Below are 27,718 nucleotides of genomic sequence, written 5' to 3'. Positions count from 1 at the left end.
TATTGTAAGATCTTTTTTTTTTTTTTTTCTTATGATTACAAATGAAAAAAGTCCACTTCTGTTTTTCAGATATTCTTACACGTTACGATTAGTTGTTCCTCTTTGAAAACTACTCAAGAAGTTATTGTATTGGTAGTGATAAAACTACATCATAAATGTATGTGTGCCAGCCACAGGCCTTGGGTTGAGGAGATTGTATTGTATCGGGCAACCAATATATATACAAGAAAACACAGAATTTCTAAGTACTATTTGATCTGGATTTCATCACATATTTCACTTCTAAAACCAGTTTAAAGTTTACAAAACAAATACAGATTTTAATAAATCAAACATTTGGATGCTTTTGTGCATTTTTAGGAACTTTGCTCACCTCTCTCAGAATCTCTCCGCCTTCCTAAAATGTGCAGCTACAGTAGAGCTTCCATGAAGCTATGCACAATCTGTCCATTGACGTCTCTTTATAGCAGCGGAGGATGTCATTGAATCCCACTGGTGCCCACAGTATATGACGACCTGCCAAAGCTAATACCAGACAAGCACTTGATTTTCCACAAAATGACTTAGACGAGAGACGTTAAACACGTGAAAGTAAATTATCTTTTCTTCATGGTGCAGCCAGCATCATGCTCTGACCTCATAGGGAGGCCAATGTTTACTCTGGCTGTAATGAGCCATTTTGACGTCTTTTAATAATTTACAGAGGCCCGCAGTGAGGCTTGTCCATCAGTTTAGTATTTGTGATGCACAGTGTTTGTATATATTGTGCGGTTGGAAGAGAGAGGTAGCGTGGTGCTGGATTTGCATTTTTTTGCAGCGGCGTGTCCATCAGATACAGGCACACTAACCAGGATAGCGCTCACACAGAAACACTATTATACACTTTGAAGGAAGGCGATGTAATGAAGTTTATTTTGCAGAAACTCCAAGTGACATTGGACCTAAATAGCGGCTTTAAGTGAAATCCTTCACTTTTTTTACTTGCTGTAGCTCTAAAATGAAATGCTTGTGTTGTAGTTTCCCTAAGCACTTAGTGGTAGCACTTAGATCCCATTAAATCTCCATCTGTATTGCACAGATTTAACGTAATCCCCTGTGATCCATTAAATCCATATCACCGAAATACTTTCAAAATTCAAATTCGAAACATCAGGTTTGTGATCATAAGCTGGCACCAGTTAAATGCAGCACAATGCGCAGAAGATCTTAAATTCTGCAAGCTGGATTCCTTTCATTCTGCATAAGCAGTAAGGATGGCAGCTGGCTGTAGTTAGTAAGAAAAACGTGAGTCCTGCAGAGGGTCAGTTGGTAAAATATGATCAGACAAGAAGTTTCCTGAGGTTTACTGACACCGCGCCCTCAGCCCTGGGCCCTCGGTAAGCTCGTGCATGTGAGCAGTTGGGCACACCGGCCACAAAGTGACAGATCGACCCAGCACAGCTCAGACATCTCAACTATGTTGTTGCAACATTACAAGAATGTAAGCCGTGGCGCAGATGGCGTTGTTTATAGTTAAGGTCAGCGCTGATGGCTCAGGGGCCAGTGAGGGGAAATTCAAAGATGTGTTGAATTCTTTTGCCTTGCAGTCATTGCAGCACATTCATTTCAACAGCCACGCTATATCAAAGGCCACATTGTTTACATAATACTATACAAAGCCTGGATTTTATTACCTCGGGAAGCCACAGCCATCTGTAAGTCATATCAGTTTGGTTTTCAAAAAGTCCTTCTGATTAATTTTGGCTTTTATTGTATTTCTCCAATGAAAGCAGAAACTGTTAACTTAAATGTAATAGCATCTGACATGGGAAATGGGTAATAAAGAGACTTGAGGATGATAAATGATAGATATGTAAAGAAATCTCCAAACATTTCCTCTTTTTATAGCTGATCAGATGCGAAAATATACGATGTTCAGGCCAGCAGCCATCGGTATCTCTGACAAGGCCTGGCTTGTTTATGAAGCCCACTAAAAGTCTTCCAGCAGAAACCAGTGCTGTTTGGCTCTCTGGGGACCAATATGCTGCAGTACATCATCCAGGAAAGCCTTCAGGCCACATGAAATGCTGAGAGTGGGCTCTTTGAAGGTGGAAGGGGGGCACTTGAATACCGTACGGGATTTTTTTTTTTTTTCAGCTGCGTATCTCCTTAGAGAGAAATTCAGCTGCCTTTCTTTCTTCTCGTCGACTTGGCTCCACTGACTCATTCGTTTCCATGTTGAGTCAGAGTGTTTGTGCACAGTCAGCACATTCTTGCAGCAAAGAGATGGATACAGCTCTCTGCAGCACATTACCCTCCTGAGGTGGAAACGCTTTCTTATACAAACTGCACTGTTTGCAGAAGAGAAGTGTTTACATGTTTCTGATGTATACAGCGGTCAGCTGATGTTTATCTGATTTAATTACCTGAAAACCTCATGCCCTGGGTTCATTGTATCAGAGTCAGTGTTGTTGCTTACATTGATTGAAACCTTCCCTATGAAATAATTTTCACAATTTAGTTTAATACAACTAAGATTGAAGTTCCATCAATCAGAGAGTTACAACATCATTATCGTTTTACCATAATATTTATTGGCTTGGAAAACTTGTGTTGAATTTTATGGTGCTTAAGAAAGGCTGATATACATCTCAGTGTGACAGAAACTTTCAGCAGTTCAGCAGAAGTGAAGGTCAGGCCAAAAACAGCATTAGTGTAGAAACAGGCCGGGCTGAGTCAGTCACATACAGGATCAATTCTCTGGAAACTTCATTTCCACTTTAAAAAAAAATAATAACAATTTTTGAGTTAAACCATCAAAGCTGTCACTTTCAACTTGTACTTAGATTTGGTCTTTAAATGGCTTCAGTAGGACCTGTTGACACGTAGCACTCCATCACTATAATGAATGTGGTCAGTGTTTATTCATTTTAACACTGAAACACACGCAGTAATCAGTACTGGAGTTTAAAGTTAACCATGTTTGTGGAGAATAGTTTGATGTTACTAACTTTAGAAATCTTAAGTCATCTCTTATTTCTTTATGGTTTACTTCCAAGGAGCTGGATTTTCTTGTAATTTTTTAAAGTGCTCTTGAGCAACAGTTCTGCAGTTTCTGGAGGTCTTTAAAACTTTTTTTTTCAAAGAACTATTAACTGAAAACTTATCTCAATGTGGAGCGGAGTGTGTCCTTAACCTCCTAAGACCCAAACTCTTTCATGGCATATCTTTTTAATTTTTCTTTGCTATTTGGGCTGATTGGAACCTGATGAATGTAAAAACAAAGAATTACCAGAATTTTTTTTAACCTGATTTTTGTTTCTTTGAAATTAGATCCACTTATGAGGACATTCGTCTTAAATTTCAGTAGAACAGCGGCATTATAATGTCCTCGTAAGTGGATATCAGGCCTTTGCAGAGTAAAATTTAGTATTGTGGTCTAGACCAGCGGTCCCCAACCTTTTTTGCGCCACGGACCGGTTTATGCCCGACAATATTTTCACGGACCGGCCTTTAAGGTGTCACGGATAAAAACAACAAAATAAAACTAGTACCGGTACCGAAAAAAAGAAAATTTATTCATAACACACGTGAAAAGACCAAGGAAAACCGAGTAAACAATAAAAACGATAACAAAATAACGCTGAAAACTAATAAAAACCCTGAAAACTATACATTTCACACCTGAGCCTCAACTCTCGCGGCCCGGTACCAAACGACTCACGGACCGGTACCGGTCCGAGGCCCGGGAGTTGGGGACCGCTGGTCTAGACAACCCAAAATGTGATGTCCACATATGTGGACGCCAGGTCCTAGGAGGTTAAAGAAATTTGAGCAAACTGGTCCAGTTGTGCCTAAAAAACAAAGAAAAAAGTGATGGGCCTAAAAATGATCTACGGCAGTTGATCATTTTTAGCAGTTTCTGAAAGTCATGTCCTTAAGAAATGTTTAAAAAATCTACCAAAGACCTGACGCAGGACCTGAGAAAGGCATCTGGCCCATCAGTTGATCCATCTACTGTTATCTGTCTACTTAAGAATAATCAGGAATGATTTCACTGGTTGGATGTCTGTGAAGGAAGGTACGCAAGCAAAAAAGGTGGTCATCTGTGGCAGCAGGGCTTAATCCAAAATCGGCCTGGTGGTTGGTTGTCTGGTTGTTGGGGTTTTCTCCACATTACTGTAGAGTCTTTACCTTACAGTATAAAGTGCTTTGAGGCAACTGTTTTTGTGATTTGATGCTAGATAAATGTTTATGTTGTGCGTTTCCAGGAACAGACCAGCTTCCTTGTTTGTGTCCGCTGACGTGATCCCAGCGAGTCCCTGCTCAGACAGAGTGGACGTCCGGCTGCAGGGCTTCCAGAAAACCTACAACCACCAACAGCAAGTGTTCTCGCAGCAACACGGTACAGACAACATCAAGTCAAGTAATGTGAGCGAGGCGTGTGTTCAATGCCATGCTTCATCTTCGTCTACTCTGTGGTTCTCCTAGGCTGCCTGTATGGAGAGGGAAAGATGGCTCAAGCACCCAGCGATGGAGGTTTTGAGCCTGTAAGTTACTTCACCAACCAGCCCGCCTCCCACTCTACAGGTGAGATGTCAACTACACAAATGTAGCTTGTTGCTAACCATATCTGTGGTAACCTGTAGTTTTATTTCAGAGCTGAAATAAGCTTTCTAATGTGATTTTAAAAAGATCTATAAAGCTGATAATTATTTGACTAAAGAGTAAAACTAAGACTGAGGCTAATGGCTTTTTATCCGCTTGTTGTCCATTTGGTCAAATGAAGGTTTTTAGAGCCTTTTTACTAAAAGCAGCTACTGAAAGTGACACTGTAAGAACAGTGGGAGCAAACTGAGACAAAAAAGTTAAGGGGCAGACAGATAAACAGTGAGCTGTAGTAGGTTTTAATATTGCCCCATGGTTTCCATGCTGTTATTTGATGCCATTTATTATAAAACATTGATTATAGTTGCTCAAACAATTATGAAGGCAACTATCTGTTTGCATTTTTTTAAAACTTCCAACTAAACTCTTTCCCATATGTAATAATAAAACCTTTCACATTTAAATAACTCATTTGCTGTGTTGTTTTTTTTCCCTTCTGTCAGGGTTTGACTTGCTGCAGGACCTGCAGGGTCAGGCGGGGGGCGGTTACTCCTTGCCTCCCTGCCCAGACGACAGCTTCCTCTTCCAGGCAGGTGGTGTCGACCGCTGCCTCAGTCAGATTTACTCCGTCTATCTGGACTCGTGATGGCCACCCAGAAAGATTCTATGCAGCATGAATGCGACAGCTGACAATCACTCACTTGTGTATATATCTAAGGATCATTTTATCAGCATTGTTCCTTTTTTGGCAAGAGAAAAAAGCCAGTGGGAGTTTAAATGGTACAAAAATAACTAGAGGCTGAAAAACTCTTGTTAAGCTGTGGATCTGTGGACAAACAAACAAATGGCCAAAAAGGAAAATCACAGAGAGACAGTACTGTGCAAGAGTCTTGACCCACCCAACATTTCTTTATATTTCGCTAGCAAAATGGGAAATAGGCAATGCCATTTGTTGAAATGTTCAAAGATATAAGGCAGAAACAGTGTTTGCAGATTTCTAAAAATCTTGAAAGTCAATATCTGGTATGATGCTTTCATTTAATTTCTTTAAGTAGTCTTTAGGAAATGTCCTCCAGACTTCTTGAAGAACATTTAAAGCTTTTCTTTGGATGTTTGCTGCATTGAGCTCTGTGCTCTGTCAACATGATCCCACAGTGTTTCAGTAATGTTGAAACAGGGAGCCCAGTCCATGACCGATACTGTTCCGTTGTGTGTTTTTCTATTCAGGTATGCTTTTACTGCATCTTCAGTGTGTTTGGGAGCGTTGCCACTAAGATGATTATCAGATGGTACTGAATGGTGGACCGAAATCTGACAGTATCAGATGTGACAGGATCCCCAAGGGCATGTCTGTCAGATGATAATACTATTACTAGAATAGCGTTATAAGCCTGCCACTTCTTCGTTTGTCCCTTTCTTGTTCAGTTCCCTAAAATTCTTTAAAGATGCTGCTCAGAGGTCAATGTAAAGTGGCTTAGTAAACAAAAACATTCCTGTGAAAATGCTCAGGTACAAGCATTTTGTACCTGTACATTTTGTACACTGTAACCAGTGTCCAAAGAAAAATGTTGAAAGACTTTCAGAAAGCCTGGACGGCTATTGCTCAAGAGCACTTTAAAGATTACAAGAGGGTTTGGCTGCTTGGAAGTAAAGTATAATGAAATTAGGAGTTGGTCAAGATTTCTGCACAGTATTCTCAGTAGCAAAGTAGCAATGACTTTTTTTTTCTAAACTCAAAAATGACCACAACATTTGTGTTTTCTGGATAGAAGGAGCTGCATGCTTCATTTTCTTTGTCTTTGTCTCCAATGTTGATCTTAGCTAGTGAGGTCACTTCTTCCTCTGCAGCGGCTTGGTTTGTAGGAGATAATCAAAGAAGTAATCCATAACGCAATGCTTCCCAACCTTGTGTGGGTACACAAAGTGGAATGTAGAAGATGATTACAAAGACATCAGTAAAACGAAATATCCACATTCACAAAATGTTCTAATTTCATATTTTCTTGTTGTTTGTTTGTAAATATGTTTTTTAAATGTTTGCAGTCCTCACAGTGATTTAGATAAAACAGTGGAGGTTTGAGAATAACTCAAAGATATAAAGTTGTAAATAAAACGCTCAGATTCAGCTTTTTAATTCAACACATTCAGCAGTTTAAACATTTCAAAGCTTAGTCCAGCGTTTGGGAGAGATTCTTGCTGTGTGTTTATCTGGGTTGCATAAGAAGACCGATATCTCTTTCTTGTTGTTGTATTAACTATGAAGCTACAGCTGGTTAGCTGAGTGCTGGACAAAGACTGGAAACAGCTAGCATGGGTCTAACAAGAGCAATAAAATGGACCTAAAAAACATCCACAGAAGATGCTTTCAGCTACTCCCTTGTTTCCAAGGGGAGGCGTAGCAAATGGTTCCAACCATTTCCTCCTGATAATCAGTCTATTCATTTATGTTTCCAATGATATCTCATGTGTTTCTGTGGCCTCTGATCCAAAGAGACAGGAAATCACAATAAAGTTAAACTGAAAGATACTTTTTTCCTGTAGTTCTCAGGAGGATATACACTCAGCTTTGCTGATGCAGTGTCCCTCCCACATTCACCCAGGCTTGGTTCTGGCACTGAGGGAGTACACTGGCTTGAGTCACTTGAAGCTGAGTTTGTGTCTCCTCCCAATCTTAATTTTTTTTTTTTTTGTATGCATGTAAAACAAATGAGTTGACCACAAAAATGCTCAGTTGAATGTCTGAATAGAAATCTATAAACTGGGAGTCTTAACATTTAGATGTGCTGTGAAGGGAAACACAGAGCTTTATGGTTGCATGCCATCACGTAGACAGAATGAAATCTTTCAATTTTCCAGATTTTTCTTGATGTGAAATCTTTAACACACAAAATGCTACTTTTAGCTACTCCCTTACTGATCACGTTAACAGGAAGCATGTAAACAAACATTGTGCTTGAATCATCACAAATTAATACAAATGTAGGAAAGCCTTTGAATAAGTGAAAACACATTATAGCAACAGTGATATTGTGTAGTCCAAAGCAAATTCATGTATGGAACCTCTGACATTTATAGTTTTATAAACATAGCCCACATCCTGTACAGCTGCAGTTTATGATGTCCTTGCCTGTAGCTACAGGTAGCACCTCAGTCAGTTACACAGAGGCCTATCAACAAATGTTGGTATTAAATATCGTGGACATTTTAAAAAATGTAGACATCAAGGTATTTGTAAACCTTTAGATTTTCTTTTCTCTAGGCTGTGGACATTAAAATGGCCTTTTTAATGATCAGTGTTCATACATAAAACGACTCAAATCAGCTTCCAGTTTTTCAGACCAACTGCTTTAAACTACTTTATGGACGTATTTAATCCAGACCTTTTGATGGTGGTGTTTAAAGTGTGCACATTACCGCCACTGTGCAACAGAAATGCTTTTTCTGCAGACGTCTTAAGGGGGTGTCACAACACGGAACATCTGTTTCCAAAATGTCCAAACTGCTTTACTACAACATCTGTATTCATCATGTGAAAAAGCTTGTTTTTTCTTTCAGAAACACAATGACTGGAAAAGAGCAGCAGTAAAACTGTAAATTCTTTTCTGTATCTTGGCAATGACTGAGGGTTAATTTGGTCTGACAATAATTAGATCCTCTAGGAGTGTAGTGGTTTACACATTTTCCTAATAAGTAAAGAAAGTGTCTTCTCCCAGTTTGAGACTGGGAAGCACAACAGGAAGGGCATCGAGTGTTTAAAGATGTCTCAGACAATCAAACTACCTGCTGTGGTGACTCCTTATGAATAGAAGAGCAGCTGGAAGTAGCTTTTTAATAGAGCAGTGGAAGTTGTTTCATTTAATCCCATTCATATGTGTGTGAAGTCAAAAGGATGAATTTTAGCATGCTTTATGGTGTGCACAACATTATACTGTCTCAAGGAGGAAGCTTGGAAAACATTTTAAAGCTGTATGAAGCTATTTCCAGTCCTCGTGTGAAGCTAACCTAACCCAGCTGCAGCCTTACACTAAGACATCATCTGAAGATAATAATTTACTCCTTTAAGGTCATAGTGTGTGTTTGTGAGTAACCAGATTATCTTGTATCTGCAGTGTCAATGAGCAAACTCACTCTGCTTGTGACTAGAGGGGAAACTGCAGCAGATACCCAAAACAGGGCTGCTGTATAGAAATGTTCCAGAAATGTCACAAAGGGGAGTTGATGTGGATGACACAAACAAAACTATGCAATAAACTGCACTAAAATAAAGTTATTCTCAAAAACAGGACAGCAGTATAATCATTTTTGCAACAGTGTGACTCGTTTCTTCAGCGCGCTGCCTTTTATGTGTTTATTGTACAGTTTCGATCAGTGTTATTTTCAGTGTTTACAGTATCTTCTCTGCACTCTTTTCTGTCTCGGCTTAGAGACTTTGAGAAAATGACCAACCAGAAAATGTTTACACTGATTTTGTAGTAATTCAGTTTTCTTATTGAACTGTATAAAAATGCATCTGTCTTTTATACCAAAATAAAAAGAATCGGTTTGTATTTGCTTGTTTTTGTTTTGTTTTTAAGTACTGAATCAGTGCATGTTCTGCATTTTAGAGTGAAATGTGACAAACAATGATTATAATTCTTAATTTTGTTATTTTGGGTTTTCCATGTTTAGAAGTGGATGATCTTGGTTGGGTAATGCTGCCATCTACTGGACCAGCTGGATCAAGTTCATTCCCACTCTAAATTGTAAGACTTTTGAAAGGTTACTAGCTACATTTCCTAGAGCAATAGTTATAAGAAAATGGTTTTAGAACATGAAATTATTAGATTATGCTGCGTTAGAAACAAAAAACACAAGTACACATACTTCAGATTATTTTCAATCAAATTATTTATTTCTGCATCCCTCCAGTTCATCTCAGTCATCTCAAGGTACTTAATATTGTATTAGCGTTCCTGCATGACCAACTACTTGGTGATGGTGCATTGAAGAGAACTCCCTGAACCAGCTTAAAGAGGGGCAATCATCTGCCATGACCGAGTGGAGGAGGATCAACAAATAAGACAAAACACAAAACTACAGGCAAGAGCAGAGAAAAGTTACAGTAGTGCCATATAAACGCACTAGGAGTGAAAAGAGGAGAATTGGTGCATCATGGGAAGTCGCCCAGCAGGTTGGGCCTACAGCAGCACAGCTAATGCCACAGTCACATTAGAACACAGCAACCAATCGGTCTGAATTTATAAGTCAGACAGCAGTTATTTGCTAACCTTTGTCTGTCTCCCACCAGCTTACCTTTACAACTGGCCACCCAAAGGTTTAGGATGGTTTAGCATGTGGCACATTCAATCTCTGGGCCACCAGCTGCAACTATTTGCAATCAGTTGCCAAATGCAACCACGAATTGTTCCTAGTTGCAATGAATTAGCCATTCATTTTTACTCTAGTGTGATTGATTCATAAATGATCATCCAGAATCTTCATGAAAAATGAAAGCTTTGAGTCTAATCTTAAAAGTAGAGAGGGTGTATGTCTCTGAGCTGGTTGCATAGGACAGAGGCCTAACACCTGAATCCTCTCTCTAACATTGTACTTTTAGAAACTCTAGGAACCAACAGCAAGCCTGCAGTCTGAGAGCAAAGTGCTCAGGTTAGCTAAAATGATATTATGAGGGCTTTAAGGTATGACAGGGCCAGATTACTCAGCACTTCTCTCTTTGTAGTCCTCTGTTAATACACTTCCTGCAGGATTTAGCAGCACTACCCATGTAATCAATTCAGCTGCTCTTCATTAGAGTTAAGACGATGTTACATAGAGGTCAAGTATTGTAGCCATAATAACGGGCACTATAAGTCAGATGAGTCCAAAGGGCATTGTTGTATTTAACTTTATAACAGAGAGTCAGGAAGTTCATATTAAAAAGAAAAATGCAGGAAAACAGAGTGAGGCAGGTCCGGGAACAGAAGCTGATAGCTCAAAGGGCTTCAATTAAATATATAGAAACCAGGTCTAATATTCAAAATATACTGTAATGACGACGTTACCGTCTACTACAGTAGGGGGCGACTTGCACCTTTAGTCTAACCACAGTAAACCTAAAGACGAGGAAGTAAAGTTGCCCATGAGCAGTCACGTAATTTCCTGCAACCTGTGAAGGTAACTGTCGCGGAGGTCCGTATGCATCTGTTTTTGTTTTCTCACAGCGGTAAGAATATTTTCTAAAGTTACGTTACATTAAACTTGAACATACCGAAGAATCCAGTGTGTGACAGTCTGCACACTCTTAAAGTGTTAAACCTGTCAAAGCGAGTGTTTGTTTTTAGCTGTCAGCGCTTGAGATAATCACGCATGCGCAGACCAGAACTTCCTTTATTGGTCACAGCTGATTGGTGTAGAAAAAGGTTCTTGAATACTTTATCCGAATTGATAGACACTTTAAATGTTTACTGGTTTGACGGGGTTTTGTTATATTAGTGTGAATTTGAAGGTTCTGTGTGTGTGTGTGTGTGTGTGTGTGTGTGTGTGTTATTGTTCATTGTTCAGTCTGGTAATAGAATAACTGGTTGATGATGATTTTTATTTGTCAGAGAGGCAGAAAACATATTTTGGATAATAAACTGCATTTGGTAGCAAAATTGTTTCTTTTTGAATCAGCTTTAAAATAAATTCTTACATATAGCTCATTTTTAAGATTGTGACTCCTGGAGCTTACAGTGACCCTTGCAGTTGACAAGCCTAACAACGTGTAAGGAGACGGTTGGCATTTAACCTAGTCACTGTCCTGGAAACCGGCTCCTAATGTGGGCTGTGTAGTTTATTGTTTCATATTTTATAAAATAACCACGTAGAACAAGTAATAATGATAATAAAAAACTGTTTTCCAGATGCATCCATCCATTATCATATATGTTTTATTTTTGTATAAAGGAAAAAGTAAATAAAAATATGATGAAGGATGCATCCATCCATAATTAAGACTGGATGCCAGTTAAAGAGTACAACTGGGAACGCTTTACAGCTGGGCTGCCCTCTGTGTCCCAAATTCACCACCACACGTGCAAAGACCATGTGCAGACATCTGGAGTCCCACATCAAAAATGCAGTTTATTTCCAAGGTAAGGTGATGACAAGAGGAAATAAATGTGGGCTTCTTTTGATTGCATTTACCATACATTTAAAGGTCAACAGTTTTACTTACTCTTACCAACTCTGATTTGGAGTCAGTAGATCAGCTTTAGAAGAAAGCTAGAGTTACTTTGAAAGGAACATGATTTTTAAATATTTATGCCATCGCATCACTGAGTAAAATCACAGCTGGACAGCTAAATTCCTAACTGTGATGTATGGCTGTCCCTTGCAGATACAAACATTTGCAGATGCAACCTGCCTTGCCGAGACACAGGTCATTACCACTGCCCGCACTGCGAGAAAACAATCATGCGCAAAGAGGATATGACATTACACGTAACTGGATGTCGAAACACATGTGATACAGTGCCACCTTCGGCAGAAATCGGGGCACCATCGTCATCATCCTTTTTCACTCCCTGTGCTCCCCAGCAGAGGTCAGCGCAGCCTCCTTTGGAGCGTAACCTTCCCACATCAGCTGGAGAGGGCTCTGTAATGTCAGACCATTGTTACACACTTGTGTCACCTGTTGACACTCCGCCATCCTGTCAGCCAAACTCAGCTCCCCCTCCAGATGCCTGTAAACCACCTGCCGAGGCGGCACAGTCTGAAGCCACAGAGCTGCTCTCTTCACGTGTGATGTATTTAAAGTCAGTGAAGTGCCCTCACTGCGCCGTCGTTCTCTACAAAAAGAACTTATTGGTGCACATACAAAGAAAACATGGAAACCAATCAGACATTGAAGCTGCATCTCATAGTAAAAGCAAAAGTGTTAGTAAAGCTTATGGCCTCTTTGACTTCCCAAAAGGCATTCATGTGTGACTTGGACAACTGAGCTGCCTCAGAACAACAGTGGGGGCTGTACAGTGGATCATTGACAGTATGTGGAGAAAAACATAGTAGAAGATTTGCTGACACATATGTATTCCACACTGAATTGATTATATTTTGGTCTTTATATTATAATTTCTTGTTTAGAGGGAATTCAACATATTTTTTGCACTTTATTAAAGGAGCTTTGTTTGGTTCACAGTTCCAAATGATTTTAGGTCTCCTCTGCCTCCATGTAACCTCTTCTGATTGGTTGCCTATCACAAGCATAAGGTTTGAACAGCAGGTGGATGGAGCTTCTTTGTGGCTGAGATGATCATATTTGGGATATCCACTCTCACTGGCATCATACAGATCCAAAAGTATAGAAGATTGCCTGAAACTGAGTGTTCAAGTGAATTTTTCGGTGGTCAAAGATCACAAAATTTTGACAATACCTGAAATATTTATGTACCAAGTCTTATAAAATTTCACTTAAAAGGGAAACCAGATTAAATGTGTCAATATTCAGAATAGAGAAAAAAAAATTCTGGAAAGTTATCAGCCTTACGTCTCAGGAACAGGTGATCAAATTTTTAGAGTGTGTTGGTTTAGGCCGAGGCAGAAGTCCTAAAAAAACTCTAACTCTAACTCTGGAGCAGAGCATCAGTGAAGCTGGCCCATGCATATCTTTGTAGTTGCAGTCATGTATTTGCAGTTTCCCTTTCAAAGCAGGAGAGCCACAATACAAGGGGTATCGAGACGATCAGTATTTTATTTATTTTTAAGTGAGTGAGGGAATGAATTTGTAGTGTGTAACATTTCTGTCAGAAATCGGTCCATAATGAACACAAGTGCAGTAACTGCACTCTGCAGTAAGCCACTTTCATTTAGTTTGTTTTTCTTCTTCTCTCATCTGAAATTTGACTGTTATTTTATGAAACCTTTATTAAATCTTTTTCAAACTGCCACAATTACTGGGACTTGGAACAATCAGAAGTTTCTAAGATGAATTTTTGAATCTTCCAGTATATAAGTCTGACTTTAATAAATGCCTATATTTCAGAGGCTATACTCCTTCACTTTTACTTGAGTAATAAAGTTGAATCGTTGATTCAACTCTTGCCAAAGTATCTGTACCTCTGCTAAGGTGACAAGTGTGTTTACTTGTGACTTTAATTATTTTTTGATATTAATAGTTCTTTATATAATTCCCTCTGGGATTAATAAAGTGTTCTGATTCTGATTATTTACTGTTGGAACAGCACCTGTGGGTTGTGGATTATACGAGTCAGACATTTTTCTCAGCCACATTCAGCTGTTTTCAGTGCATGAAATAACCAATACAACATATGCACTCAATTTTTACTAAATTTTGCTAGAATTCAAGTTTATATTTACCTGCTTTTTATTATTTAAAATACGCCAACACTGGATTCATGCGATCCTGAGTCGGTGAAATGTTGAAAACGACTTCAACCAAGAGGTGGCGCAATGCTACATCACACACCTTCAGTGGCTTCAGTTAAACTTTGCCCGGTGCGAGGGTTCAATCTCTCGTCTTCAACCAACTAAAGGGTCACATTGTGTAAGGATTAACTTTATTAACACCCACACAAAGATACACTCCCTCACACAACCAGGAGGCTGTGTTTCCACACTCCTCGCGGAGGAAGACGCGCCCCCGGATTCGCTGGAAGAGGGGAAGCCCTCCAGACGGACCACTTGATGGGATGCAGAGAGGAGAGAGGAGCTGCTGCCGTGGCTGTGCGTGATGTTCGAGTCGTCCATCAGGGTTTCAGCGCAACACGCCTGTAGCTGACATCGCAGGTAAGGTGATGGTTTTTAAATATGGACTGCGTGTTTGTGCGTCAAAACGCACCTTCACTTAACTTTTAGGAGGTGTTCCGGTGTTTTGTTTTGTTTTTTCAATTATAGCCACTTTGTTTAGGTCCGAGTCGTAGAATAACGCTTTTAATGTGTTTTTATGGTGAACAGTGGCCAGATTTAAGCACTGCAGGTGGTCACGGACTTATGTGACCCAGTGCTATCCAATCACATTCAGAAAGTCGACCATACACCAAACAAGTGTTTAGAATATTTAATTAGTTTGATTTTGGTAATTATTGAATTACATTTGTATATTTAACAGTACTGAGTTTGGAAAATTAAAATTTTACACAATAAGCCCCCAAATCACCCCCCCACCACCCCCCACCCCGTGTGTGGTCAGCTGTAGCTCTAATTTAGCTCAGATATTTTCTGCTCAAATGAAGGAGAATGGAGTCCGTTATTTCAGAGGAAGCTCTGCTCCCAGAGAGGATGTAGCAACTCACATTGCTGGTCAGTGAGATCATCCTTGTTCTCCAGATTTAAATCCTCTTAAAGGCGTAACTCAGAAGATCTGCAAAGGTCAGTAAGTGACTTATGTTTGTGTGTAGTGTCAGAATCCAAAGATCAGCTCATCAGCTAATGTTTGCACTGAATACTGGACATAAACTGACTGACACCTCAAACAAGGCAGGTCAGTCAGATGCTGCTCAGCAGGGACCCTATAACCTTTTCACTGCCCCTGTTATCAGGGTGAGATGGGAGTTTGACATTTCAGACATGCAGTTATCTTAACGAGCGACTGCATGAACTTAGTTGCACATATACAAGAGCTGTCCAGATTTGGCTCCTACTCGGGTGTGAACATTTGAACCAAAGTGTCCAACTCCAGGCAAATTATTTCCTTCACACATTTTTCCTTTTCCGTGTTCAGAGGGATGTTCCTGGGTCTTGATAGCCATCAGTTAGAACAAAGATTTCTCACAGGGCTGTGCAACATGCAAATGAAATGGTGCATATTATAAATAAACAGAGCACTATACAGGCTCTGTTCAAATGATGACATATGAACATCCACTGGTAGATCTTAAATTGGTGATTGCTGTCTTGGTTCCGTATTTTTTGAGGATTTATCAATAAATGTCTGCTTTTTAATCTGGACCTAACGTGCTCTCTGTCTGTTTCTGTCATACATATACGATTAGAAGACTGGATTGTAATATTAAACATTAGCGGAGTGTTAAAAACTGATGTCAGAGTAAGTGTAAGTATTATGCCTGTGAGCCAAAAAGCTCAGTGTTTTTAAAGACAGTTTTTCCTGCTCTTGGCTCTGTATAATAATAATATAGTCATCCACCCAAACAATGATCTGGCTGTGAGGTCAGAAGCACCAACTGCCTGCTGTGAAACCTTCTGTTTGTGAAGAGCAGCCAATCAGAAGCAATTTGCCTTAAAGGGAATGACTTGTTTCAGAACCAAGGAGCTGTATTGAGCCTCGGTATAGTAAAAAAAAAAAAAAAAAGAATTATAGAGAATGATAAGTCCCCTTTATTGACGTTTTACTCCATATATCAACTAATCAGCATCCCAGCACAAGTGAATGTCACATGTTCAGTACTCTGCAACAGATTTAGATGTTTAGTTTCCAGCAGGGAGACCATCAAGTTCCCAGATTCATCCTGAATAAATATGAGAAAATAAAAATATGGAGATGGAAGTGATCATATTTTATTCAGATTTTATTCCTCTGAAGTGGAAACATGCCTGTACGTCATCCCAGGAATGCTCAGGGCAGAAGGAGCAAATGACTGATATAACTGTTTTCACCCCTCACTTTTAGTGTCTTTCAGCTCATCTTTTGTTTTCTGGCCAGCGTTGGTTCACTCTCACTGTTCTCCTGAGTGTTAAAAAGCTATGTAAACTGTCTGTGGACTGCTGGCTTTGCACCAAACTGCAGACACAAAGTTAGAAACCAGCTGGTGAACACACTGGAGCACGTAGCTGCTAAAGAGGACAGATATTTGTCTCAGGAGTTTGCACAAACCAAACCAAAACAAGAATGATGTAAATGACTTTACATTTATCAGGTGTCCAGAAACTCGTCTCCAGTGACTGTTCCTCTGTTGCCATACCAGCCATTACGTCCAATATGACAGCTAAAGCTAGACCAGTATATCAGTAGCCGAGTGCAGATGTATCTGTTGGAAAATTATTAAGAAGTTATAACAGTGCAGCCACACTGGATCAGGTTTATTAAGGGATAGTACTTTATTGTTACAGAGAACAATAACAAGGTTAATGGTTTTTCAACTGTAAAATGTGTCATTCGGTCTGGATCTTGGTCAAACTTTTTTTTTAATGTAGCAGATATCATTAAAAGATCCTGCAGTGCTGTATCGTTTCTAAGCTTCTAGTTCACATTAACAGCTTGGCTCAGCTGGGAAAAATCAGCTATTCCCTGTAAAGGATGTGTTTTACTCAAAGTCACTTCATGCTAATATTAAAGAATTTAGTTTTAGTCTAAAGTGACGATTAAAATACACAATTAAAGCTGTTATACTCTCTATGAAGCTGTTTTCACTGTCAGAAGTGCAATAAGATCCAATTTAATACAGACTTTCCCTTTAACATATACAGCCTCCTTCATACCGACCATATCTCATCCTCCCTCATACTCATACTAGAAATGTTAGATCATCTCTACAAGCGGCAGATATCAGCTCAAGGCAGATTATTTCTCTCCACTGACGCTCACTTCCTGCATTTGTTCAGGAGCCTTGCTGCTGTGCTGATATTTTAAGTCAAGGTTGAAAAAAAGCCATTTGTGCCTCTTTTATGTCCAGGAGAACATTTGGTTTTACAGAGGAGCACACTCACGATCTGGAAGAGTCTGAGAAAATTATTAAAAACGCTACACTTGAGTAAACCAGGAATTATAGACATGTCTGGTTGGTTCTGGTTTGGGAATTGTGTTGTCCAACTCCAGGATGTTGGCAGTAGAGCCTCTGAGACTGCACGATTCAAGGCAAGCCTCTTTGGCTGGGACACATCCCACTGACACATCAAAGGCCCGTTCAAGGCCCCCCTTTTTATTTCTTCCAGAATGTATTTAATCATTTAGAACAAGTATGATAAATGGAACCAGTAAACAAAACAATCTAAATTATTTAGAACACATTCACACAGAATATTCCCAGTCAGAACACGGTTATCCACATTTGCAAAGAGAAAATGAAAAGAGGAACAAACGGCAAACACAGCAACCTGTTCATGAGCAGTTTTAATGATTTGCATTTCGCTGCTTGGGAGCGCACTGCTATCAGAGAGTGCTGTCGCTATATAGAGTGGGTTCAATATATAACCCTTTTTGATATAAGACATCAAAATAGTTAAAATACATTGAGCTTTCTGAGACTTGAAGATTTGTGTCTTGTTTTCCCCAAACAAAGGTCCAAAATCCAGAGAACAGCTTAGAAGAAAAACAAATGTTCTTATTTTAGATTACAGGGGTCCCCAATCCCAGTCCACGAGGGCCGCTGTCCCTGCAGGTTTTAGATGTGTCCTTGATCCATCACAGCTGATTTTAATGGATAAATTACCTTCTCAACGTGTCTTGAAGTTCTCCAGAGGCCTGGTAATGAACTAATCATGTGATTCAGGTGTGTTGACCCAGGGTGAGATCTAAAACCTGCAGGGACACCGGCCCTTGTGGACTGGGATTGGGGACCCCTGTTTTAGAAGGTTTCAGATAAATTCTCTATCACTTGTTTAATTCTGGCATCTGGAGTTTGGCTGAGTTAAGGAATCTCTTTGGTGAGAGTGTCCTGAGCCGAGATAGGCGGGGTAGGAGAAACCAGGGATCCAAAGTAAGTAAAGTTTATTTCTGTAGCACATTTCACAGGCATAAAAGTCACAAAGCACGTACAAGAATTAAAACACAATTAATATAAGACGAGAACCATGTTAAATGAAAACAAAACAAATTAAAAAGCCTGATTAAACAGAAAAGTTTCAGTCAGCTAAACAGAGTTGGAGTCATAATCTGTTCCAGAGCCTTGGAGTCACAGACTGCAAGGCCCTAACCCCCTGGTCTTGTACAAGGAACAACTAATAGATTTTGAGCTTGTGAGCAAAGAGCAACAATAAGTTGAGATAAAAGTCACGGGGATCACATGCACACTCTACCCAGAAGGTCCCTGCTCAGGTTTGAACCCAGGAAGAAACAGTAGTAACTAGTTGCCAGTTGTTACCATGTGACTTTTAGTTGTGTGAAGGTTATTTGGGATAAGTCCGTCCCTACCTTAAGTTGGTTTCAAATGTTGGTTGCCATGGTTACATGAGGTCTACAGGCAGACCGTCTGGGTCTTGCTTTTTTGTTTGATAATTTATCGCATTCCTTTTTTTGGTGGGCGAAACAAACACAGTCTCCGTCCCGGCTGGTGTCATCCTGCCCGCTTCACATGTAAGTCATTTGGAAAAGAAAGGCCTTCTTTATGCCGACCACATGCGCTTTTATGTTCAGGCGGCGTCACAGTACACATGTGAGTTTTAGGAAGTGACCAGCAATTAGTTTATTTGTGTCTCCAAGTGCAGGTTTTCCAAAATATTGTCGTGTCACGTTCTCCCAGCCAGACACACGGCAGGGATGAAACCTGAGTTTAAAGTAATTACGATGGAGTGAAATTACAGTGAAATAAGACATTTTGGGTACCATCCTCTGAGTCATCTTCGTTTTTTACTACACATGCTGTGAAATTGTTTATTCCCGTACATTTTCAAAATGAACCTGTCCAGACGCTACAAAATAAAGTTTATATTTATGGATAAAAATAGCACATTTGTATTTTGCTGTTGAAGTTATTTTTAAGTCCAGTTTGTGCCCTACACAGACATTAAGAGCATATATTCACTGAGCTAACCATTTGTTTTTCCTAAAATAAATTAACCAGCAAAGTTTAAATGCACCAGAAGGTCATTTAAAAGCACTTACTGTTGTTCTGAAGAATCCCCACAGACTCTTCTACATCTGGAAGTAAAAATATTCAGCTCGCTGATTGCACAGAAAGATTTTTCGCTCCAAGAAATGTTGTAAACAGGAATAGCTAAAATCTGCTATGGATGCTATTTATATTTATCTGCATGGTTTATATAAACTCTGTATGGTACAAGTTACAGGTACAGTTACTGTGAATCAAAGCTGCCTTGAGCAAGTGCAGCTCATGTCCACAGAGTTCATGCTCACAAACTGCTGCTTTTATTAATCTATTATTTATTTGTCACCAAGTAGTCTTTTCAGTTTATTTACTTAAGAAGTGTGCATGTGCCTCCGTCGAGCGCACACACACACATGCTCGGCCCCAACTTCCACAAATAGACTCAGAATCTGTGGGAAACCCTGCTGCATTTTTGTGACCATAATGAACCTCAGCATCATTTTTATCTCCATGTATAAAGCGTGTACATCCTGTACACTGTGCATTTGGTAGATTGCATCACACGTGAAGACTTTCTTTCAAGCAATTTTCTAACTACAGTTTTATACTTTAGTTGTATATCACTTTTTACAAGGCATGCTAATAAGCTTGGGAGTTTCTGACTGGCATTATAATTCATTATAATTATTTAAACAAAAATTCAGGCTTAAACTCAACTATTAAGTACTACTGTATTTACCTTACAAAGTAAATTATTACAAGCAGGTTTACACAAACACACAGTTAAATCAACTTCAACCATAAACACCAAAATGCTGGATGTTGTTTCAAAGAGCAAGTTTATTGACATGTTGGCATTAAAGTGAGACATAGGTCCAGATTTGAGGGGGTCTAAGTCTGTGTAGATAACCTTCTTCTCAGATTAGAGTCCAGTTTTTCACTCCACTCATGCATGTGTAACTCCCATCTGCCAGTTAAGAGATTACTTTCATGTGAGAGTCATAGAAGCATCTGTTTCCTCTCTCACAGCTAGCAACTGATCCCCAGTGATTCGCGTCACCATGCCAACTCCTGCGATCCTCACAGCAACCTGGAGTCCTCAGAGGAGCTGCTAGGTTTACAACTATAATTCCAGCTCTGTTAGCCAACATAAAGTGGATCCCTTCCTAGAGACAAGGAAGCAGGTAGGGTGGAGTAAGAGACAGAGCACCAATATGTAGTGATGAAGTCATGTTTTCTGTGCTTGGTTTAACAGTTTTTTCTGTTTCAGAGATGGTTTTCCAGTGGAGTCTCCAGCTGATTTTCATATTGCTAGTGAAGACAGGACTTGCTGTTGGATGTGTTTGTCCAGCAGCCACCATTTTGTCCCAGTTTCCCTCCAAGGTTCCTGCTGATGTGTGCTGCCTGAACTACTCTGGATCTGCTTTCACCCGTGTGGACTGGTCTGTGTTTACCAATGAAACAAACATAGTGACCCTGGATCTCTCCAACTGTAATATCAGCTCTCTCGATATCAGTGGCGAAGAGGCTTCTGGGGCCTCTGCATTGCAGAAGGTCTATTTGAGTCATAATAGACTAAAAATGTTACCAAGTGGGTTTCTGGGGAGACAGCCCAGTCTGAAGGAGCTGGATCTGGCTGGAAACTTACTTCAGGAGCTTCCTGGGGACTTTCTAAAGGACTCTAACAACCTCCAGAAGTTGTTTCTACAAGAAAACCAGCTAAATTTCCTTCCTAGCTCTATATTGGAGAATCCGAGGCTTCAAAAGTTGGAGCTGGATGGGAACCGCTGGGACTGCTCTTGCTTGTTACTGGAAGGCCTGGAGGCAAGAAGGGAGGCTAATCGCACCATCAAACTGCAGGATCTGCTTTGGAACATGACCTGCTTCTCTCCCTGGCACCTGGCCGGCAGGACTGTGTTGTCGGTGAAGGTTACCGATGCGTGTCAGCCAGCCGGCCTCACAGCGCTCTTCATTGTCCTTCCCCTCCTCGTCCTGTCCACCTTGCTGCTCTGCTGGTGCTGTGGGAGGACGAGGAAGAAAAAAGAAGTGCCTACTTTCAGCAGCTCAAAAAAGAGGCCTCACAGTTCCAGCTCCAACGGCCAGAAGCATCGCAGCAAACAGCAGCCTTCAGCGGCTGAGCAGGGTAAAGCTGGAGAGGGGATCCTGAAGAACCAGCTGCTGCTTCGCCCAGCATCCGCCCTCCTGGGCAGCACCAGGGACATCTATGAAGAAGTGGAGATCAAGCTGGGCTCAGTAGAGTCTCTTCCCCGAGTCACCTCATTCCGCTCCAGCTCCACAGAGGAGAGGCAAGGCTCCCAGGAGCCTGATGGGGCGAATAATACAGAGCTGGACACGGTGAGTGTCACAGAAGTGATGAAAGACTCAGCTGACAGGGAGAAAGCTTACATGACTCAGTCAACCGAGTACTACAACCTGGTGCCAGGTATCGAACTGGAGGATTCGGACCATGGCGAGTACGAGAATGTGGCGACATCATCTTCCACCAAAGAATAGATCAGCATTACAGGAAATGCTTTGAAAAAATCTTTATTAGAATATTTGTGGCATTCACATGGTGCCTTCAAACCAACTTCCTGCATGATGAGGTCTTAAGATATTCCTGCCAAAGTTACTACAGGTTTCTGTCCTTCTTTGTGTTTTTGTCTGTCTTCTTTTTTATTTCATCAGAGCAGAACCACCTAGTCTCAGTTGGTTTGGCAACTGATCCACTTGATTCTCTCAAATCTCTGAAAAGAGTTTTCGTTAAAATAGTCATATACTTGTGTCATAATGCACAGGAAGTTTCCAGAAGTTAGCCTCCCATAGCATAAAGATACAGCAGGGCCTACTCCGTCTGTACTGCCCTATCTGATAAATGCAGAAACTAAAGCTAAGCAGAAACAACAGTGTAGCTCAATGAATGACAAATCTGTCATGGCTTCGATGCATGCTCGCGCCATGGTATTTTGGAAGTTTTTTATTTCTGCTTCTGTGTCTGGAATAAATAAAGTTACGTTTTTAAGTTTAAAAGCCTGGAAATACCAAGATTTCTGTAATTCGTTTTGGAGGTTTGGTAACAGTTTTACATCTAATAGGGAAGCGCTAACATGAAGATGCTAATGCTAGTCCAAAACTTATTTAGAAATAAATTCATACATGTATTAGTGTCAGTGATCAGAGGCAGAAATACATGTTTGTTTGTTTTTTACAGTGGAGATGTTGACTTGTCATAGGTGGAGAAGCACAGGTGGCATTGATAACAGTGCAGTTTAAATTAGCAGTGAAGGACTTCCTGTAAGTCAAATGCAGCCGACACTGATGCGCCTGTTCTTAACCCACAGAAAAACATCTACTTTACACTAATTTGGTTTCTTTCAAAACCAGCACTGTTGTGTTGGCTTGCTTTGGGTAACTAAATGTATACAAATTTAATGTTTTCAGTATTCTGGTTTGACTGGGCCTTTTTAAGGTGCTAGTATGTTGATGTCTAACCTGGGCAAAGCCAGATAGCTGTTTGCCCTTCTTCGAAAGAAGACCTGTTATGTTGGTCAGCTCTTCTATGTCTGAAACAAGACTTTTTTTTATCTCCCTTTAAGCCAAGTTTCTTCTGATTGGCTGCCCTGTAGAAGGAGCAGATTTGAACAGCGGGTGAGTGAGGCTTTTGTGCTCGCAGCTATAGCTGTGAGCTTAGACCATATTACGATTACCCACTCTATATGACATTTATACAGCACCTAGAGGAGAAACAAAAGAGAAAAACAAATGCTAAAAGCAGAATGAAGCCTGGGTTTTTGGCTCACAGGCTTTATACACACAATTTAGACCTTTGGCTTTTACTACAAGCATCCAACATAGAGTACCTTACAAATTTCTTAGACCACCTGTCAAAAAACTAAGAAAACACAAATATTTCAGAAATCTTTCAAAGACTTGTTTACAACTGAAAATAACTGAATTCACTGAACTAAATTTTTCATACTTGAATTTGAGACAGTATACTGGACTTCAGTGAGAGGCCAGAAATGAATCAAACATAACATTCAAACATCAAAATTAAATTTTCTGGTCAGGAATGCAAGTAAAAAACTTTTATGCTCCTTCGTAAAACTTCTTATATCCTAGCATAAAAAATAACATTAAGTTAAATTATATCTAGTGATAATCAGGTGGATATACTACATCTGAGATCTCAGTCCAGAAGCCCTCAGTCCTAGGAAGAACAATGCTCCTTTACCTCTGTCTCCATACGTAACACACAGATCAGGGAGCTTTATCAGTCTATAACTGGGTAGAAAAATAAATGTATTTCCCCAAATTTCCAATTAGTATGTAAAAAAAACAACAGCCAAATCAAAACAATGCATTAACTAGTTACAGGGACAGTGTGGTCCAGCCTCCACAGTATCACAATGTGTGAGGAAGTGATTTAATCTGGAGCTTTTCCTGTGGGACCCAAGGAACGCAGTGACGGCTCAAAAGGGAGGCCTGATTTTCCTTTTTTCTTTTTTTTTCGCTTATGGAAAAACGCTGAAATAGATTTATTCTGTTTAATACTGAGTCCAGTGCAGTGTGCATTTAATGTCGTTTTAAAGACAAGGAACGAGGACATATTTTTAACTGCTAAGTACAGCAGCCTTTTCTGTCTACTTTTCTTTACCTCACACAACTGTCGTTGTTCCGGCCATTCCTGTTCGACTTGTTGTACCGAACACAAGAGGATTCCTGATTAAGCTGCACAACCAGAAATATAGGTGCTGAACAATGACTAATCCCACCGCTATGTTCGTAGTTAATTTAGAGCTAAATGTAGAATGTAAAGCTAAGATGACAAATCTAATTTTATGTGTCTTTCATTGTTAAGGAAGGATAGACAACATGACGACGCTTGCTTTGCGTCACACACTGAAATGTGCAGAGAGTTTGAAAAAGGCCATGGCGGTTGGGCCTAAATGCTGGTTTAAGATAAAAATCTAAGCAGTGCTTGTTCGGTAAAGTGGAGCTGAGACCTGCAAGAAAGAAAACAGTGCACAGCAGGGTTATTGTGACAGTGTAGGACACTCGATTCATATCAAAGATGTGGAAAACAGACGGATGTCTCGCTCTCACAATTGCTGGTTTCGCAGACTAATTGGTTTTTTTGTTCAGTGAAATACTGAGGGTGCAGCAAAGGGTGTGGAACTTCCTGCAATTGAAAAAAACTGATCTGTGTTTTCCAGATGAGTTTTCACATATTTTCCGTTTAAGCTTTATATATCAACATTGTAAGGTTGCCAAGTGCTCTTCGGTCAAAAGACAAATGCAAAGACAGTTGATGCACAAAACAGCTTGTTGTTATGTTAATGTAAAAGGGACATACAGCTACATGCCACTGATGTACAGTTCTGTGCATTTTAGATGTTATTCTCTGGTTATTATTTCAGTGCCTGTCAAGCTTTATATTTTTGTCATAGGTTTACATTGGCAGCAGTTTTGTACTGGACTTTATTTCTGACTGAATAACCTGCTGACAAAATTTAATTTCACAATTTGTGAAATAGCCATGAAATGTGATCTGCTTGTTTGTAAATATGGACACAATTTGCCTCATTTATCCTGTGATAGTCGTAAATGTAGTATTTTAACCCAATCCACAGTCTTTTCCTAAAACTAACCACGTAGTTTCGGTACCTTCATCTGGCCAAACATGCAAAAATTATACACAAGTTAGCATATTGTTAGAGTCGGGTTGTACTCTGTTGAATGTCTTGTCTTTATCCCCACCACTAAAGACAAGACATTTCCTGGAGTCTAAGCTCTAGTCACACAGCCCTGGAGACTGGTTGGGGACCTAGCAAGAGGTTGCTAAGGAAAAACATTTTCTTCCTGAATAGTTGGCAAGTGCTTCCTGGGTGTTGTTGGATAAAATTAATCAGACAGAGGTATATAGTGCTGCACCAAAAACCTCTTTGTGATTACTTTGATTGCCAACAGATTGCTGTGATTGCCTGTAGTTTGCATGGAACATTCTAACTTGTCTGCAAACATTTGCCAACTCCTCACTAAGTGTTGTAGAACTGTGAAGTCTGCAACGCAAACTGGAAACTGAGACATTTTGCTTTCAAAGTGAAGTTTTGTGTGTTCAAGCCTGTTAGTTTCAGTCGTATGACACACTTTTTCCGTGAAGATGAACATTCTCCAGTCCCTATTTTACGTTACACTTCTTCAATCTTCACTAACAACTGGTAGTTGGATGGCAAGGGTTTGCAGTGAAGTCTGTCTTTAATGCAAACTTTAGCAACCTGCTAGTAGCCAAAGCAATCACAAGAAGGTTTTTGGTACAGTTCCTAAGTCACCTAAGCCCGTGTGACAGAGACTTTTGCTGAATTTCACCACATTTTAAAAGTTTAAATCAAATTCTATAATTTAGATTCAATTAATAAACATTTTTTTAGTTGTTTTTTTTTTTTAACTTACTGTCTTTCTTATGTGTTTCCTTGTATATAAAAAAACACATTTGTTTTGATTATTTCGCAAATTACATTGAAGCAACATTGAGATTCAAATGAATTTTAGCTAATAATAAACTTACTTCATGAACTGGTAAAAATAAAATATTGTCTATGGTTTCTCAATATTAATTGAAATGACTAATGTAAAAAAATGTGTATGGTGTATACAAAAAATGCATAAAAAGAGTGAGGCTAAGGCTACATGTAAAGTTAGCAATAAGTAAACCTTACCTCATATATGAAACAGTGTGTTTTTAATTTAGAATGAATGAAGTAGTCTCTTATGATGTGGTCTCCACAGTTTTGTTTTGTTTAAAGTTTAGCCAAAGCTTTATATATGTAAGATAACTTTAGCTAAACCACACTGATAACATTCAGGATTAGCATTTTAAAAAACAGTAGAAAGCTACGGTGAATGTACTATTAACCTTTTTTTTTTATTATTGTAACCTGTAAACTCACATTCTAAAGTTGTAAAGTAATCATATATTTGGTTAATTTGCTTGCTAGTTAGCAAACATGCTAACTTTTGAAATTTTGGGAGAGGCATAAAAAAGCGCCAACTTTCAAACTTCACTACCTTAACTATACTTTTAACAGTATAAATACCTACAAGTCCAAAGGTTTACATGTTTCTAAAATTACATTCTAAATTACTGGACATTTGTGTTGTGCTATTGCTAAGTGTCAAATACATTTCAATAGGCACACTTTTTTTAGACTAAATATATTTGAATTTGATTAAATTTAGTCCTGCTGGGAAATTAACCTTGCCAAAATTAAATAATAGGATACATGGAATCCAAATATTTAAAAAAGTAATCAAACTTTATAACCCTCCTTCATTTTAACATAAACGAGCTTTGTTTGACAAACTGTTTGTTAGCCTAAAAAGCTTGTTAGACATCTTAGTTAATAGGCTATGTAGGCTAGTTTAATCTTAAGTCCGGACCAGCAGAATCATTGTATATGTTTTATTGTCTTTGAACAAAGATTTAAAAAAAAAAAAAAAAAGAAAGAAAAGAAAACTAATAAACTATCAATTCATAAAACAGTTGATAAACAGCCTGAGATGTCTTAAATGTGTCAAATATAAGTCAAGGCTTGGGATTTTTTGTTGTTTGTTTGTTTTTTATAATTAGTCAGTCTACTGTCATTAAGAAAGGCTACTGTTGTAAAGGAAAGAAAAACAAACTACGTTGTCTTGTTTTTGTGGTGACAGGCTAAGTGTAATGTTGTTGTTTTTTCAGTAAAAATGCTGTAAAATTGACAATGAGTCAGATATCTGCCTGAGACAAAATTGTGTCCTGATTCTCTGTAATGTTAACACTTTGCAAATGCTGCAGACAGATTTTGTGCCATTAGCTACATATTTGACACCCCGTAATGTCTTCAGTATCGCTGAATCATTAGTAATCATTCAGATGTAAAATGGCAATACTGTATGTAATAAAAGCACTGATTTTTTTAACCACATTTATACAGGAAGATGCACTGTGTTGATTGTGTATACACTTTAATATTGTTGACAGAGAAATAAAAGCTTGCCTTTAAGTATTTGTGTTCAGTATCTCTGAAAACAGACTCCTAATCTTTTTCTATGTTCCCCTTTCTGCCCTGGCAATGACCCAGGCTGACCCCAGCTACCTGAAATCCCTCTTTTGAGCTCTAATTTCACTCACCGTGGGAAGTTGTAATTACAGCATTGGGTTACCAAAATGATCAGCATGGAAGTGCCATTCGCAGAGATCTTAGCCACAATCAGTAGCCAAAGGCACGAAATGACTAGGCTGAAACAGTTGTCTGAGTATCCATGGATGCTAATCTGGGCGTGTGTTTCATCTATAGATCAAGATCACAGACGAACCATTGTGTGTCAGTTTGATACTCACGAGGGAAGCAAAGTAAAAAGCAAGACTTCTAACATTTCTGGAACCAGTAATA

General features: G+C 39.4%; 3 protein-coding genes across 4 annotated transcripts in view; all 3 read left to right on the top strand.

The window, feature by feature from the left end:
• The window catches only part of glis1a (GLIS family zinc finger 1a), a 65,663-nt gene extending 56,529 nt beyond the window's left edge, over positions 1 to 9,134 (top strand). Inside the window, exons 7-9 of the mRNA XM_084912743.1 lie at positions 4,251 to 4,384; positions 4,471 to 4,569; positions 5,091 to 9,134. Of these exons, the coding sequence (XP_084768869.1) occupies positions 4,251 to 4,384; positions 4,471 to 4,569; positions 5,091 to 5,233 (376 nt within the window). The 3' untranslated portion in view covers positions 5,234 to 9,134. The remainder of the gene's footprint in view (positions 1 to 4,250; positions 4,385 to 4,470; positions 4,570 to 5,090) is intronic.
• Positions 9,135 to 10,606: 1,472 nt separating this feature from the next.
• LOC146367983 (uncharacterized) lies at positions 10,607 to 13,589 on the top strand. 2 transcript variants are annotated; one of them, XM_084913287.1, is made up of 3 exons: positions 10,609 to 10,789; positions 11,512 to 11,699; positions 11,945 to 13,589. In XM_084913287.1, the coding sequence occupies exons 2-3, from the start codon at positions 11,540 to 11,542 to the stop codon at positions 12,532 to 12,534; spliced, it is 750 nt and encodes a 249-aa protein (XP_084769413.1). In that variant the 5' UTR covers positions 10,609 to 10,789; positions 11,512 to 11,539; the 3' UTR covers positions 12,535 to 13,589. The 2 variants fall into 2 exon arrangements, with proteins under 2 accessions (XP_084769414.1, XP_084769413.1); XM_084913288.1 differs by lacking the exon at positions 11,512 to 11,699 and having other exon boundaries at positions 10,607 to 10,789.
• A 480-nt stretch (positions 13,590 to 14,069) lies between these two features.
• Positions 14,070 to 27,317, top strand: LOC146367982 (uncharacterized). The gene is made up of 3 exons (XM_084913259.1): positions 14,070 to 14,352; positions 20,316 to 20,470; positions 20,557 to 27,317. The coding sequence occupies exon 3, from the start codon at positions 20,559 to 20,561 to the stop codon at positions 21,798 to 21,800; it is 1,242 nt and encodes a 413-aa protein (XP_084769385.1). The 5' UTR covers positions 14,070 to 14,352; positions 20,316 to 20,470; positions 20,557 to 20,558; the 3' UTR covers positions 21,801 to 27,317.
• Positions 27,318 to 27,718: the final 401 nt, after the last annotated feature.

Source organism: Perissodus microlepis, chromosome 18 (genome assembly GCF_051167445.1).
Source record: "Perissodus microlepis isolate ML-2025 ecotype Zambia chromosome 18, ASM5116744v1, whole genome shotgun sequence".
Lineage (NCBI taxonomy): Eukaryota > Metazoa > Chordata > Actinopteri > Cichliformes > Cichlidae > Perissodus > Perissodus microlepis.
The sequence above is the reverse complement of the archived record's forward strand: the minus strand, read 5'-3'. Positions and strand labels throughout refer to the sequence as shown.

What these genes read in the sequence shown, in the direction of transcription:
- LOC146367983 (XM_084913287.1), top strand. Translation starts at nt 11,540, where the DNA reads ATGCATCCATCCATAATTAAGACTGGATGCCAGTTAAAGAGTACAACT. An exon ending in AAATGCAGTTTATTTCCAAG is followed by an intron (nt 11,700 to 11,944) that starts GTAAGGTGATGA and finishes TGTCCCTTGCAG; the next exon opens with ATACAAACATTTGCAGATGC.
- LOC146367982 (XM_084913259.1), top strand. Translation starts at nt 20,559, where the DNA reads ATGGTTTTCCAGTGGAGTCTCCAGCTGATTTTCATATTGCTAGTGAAG.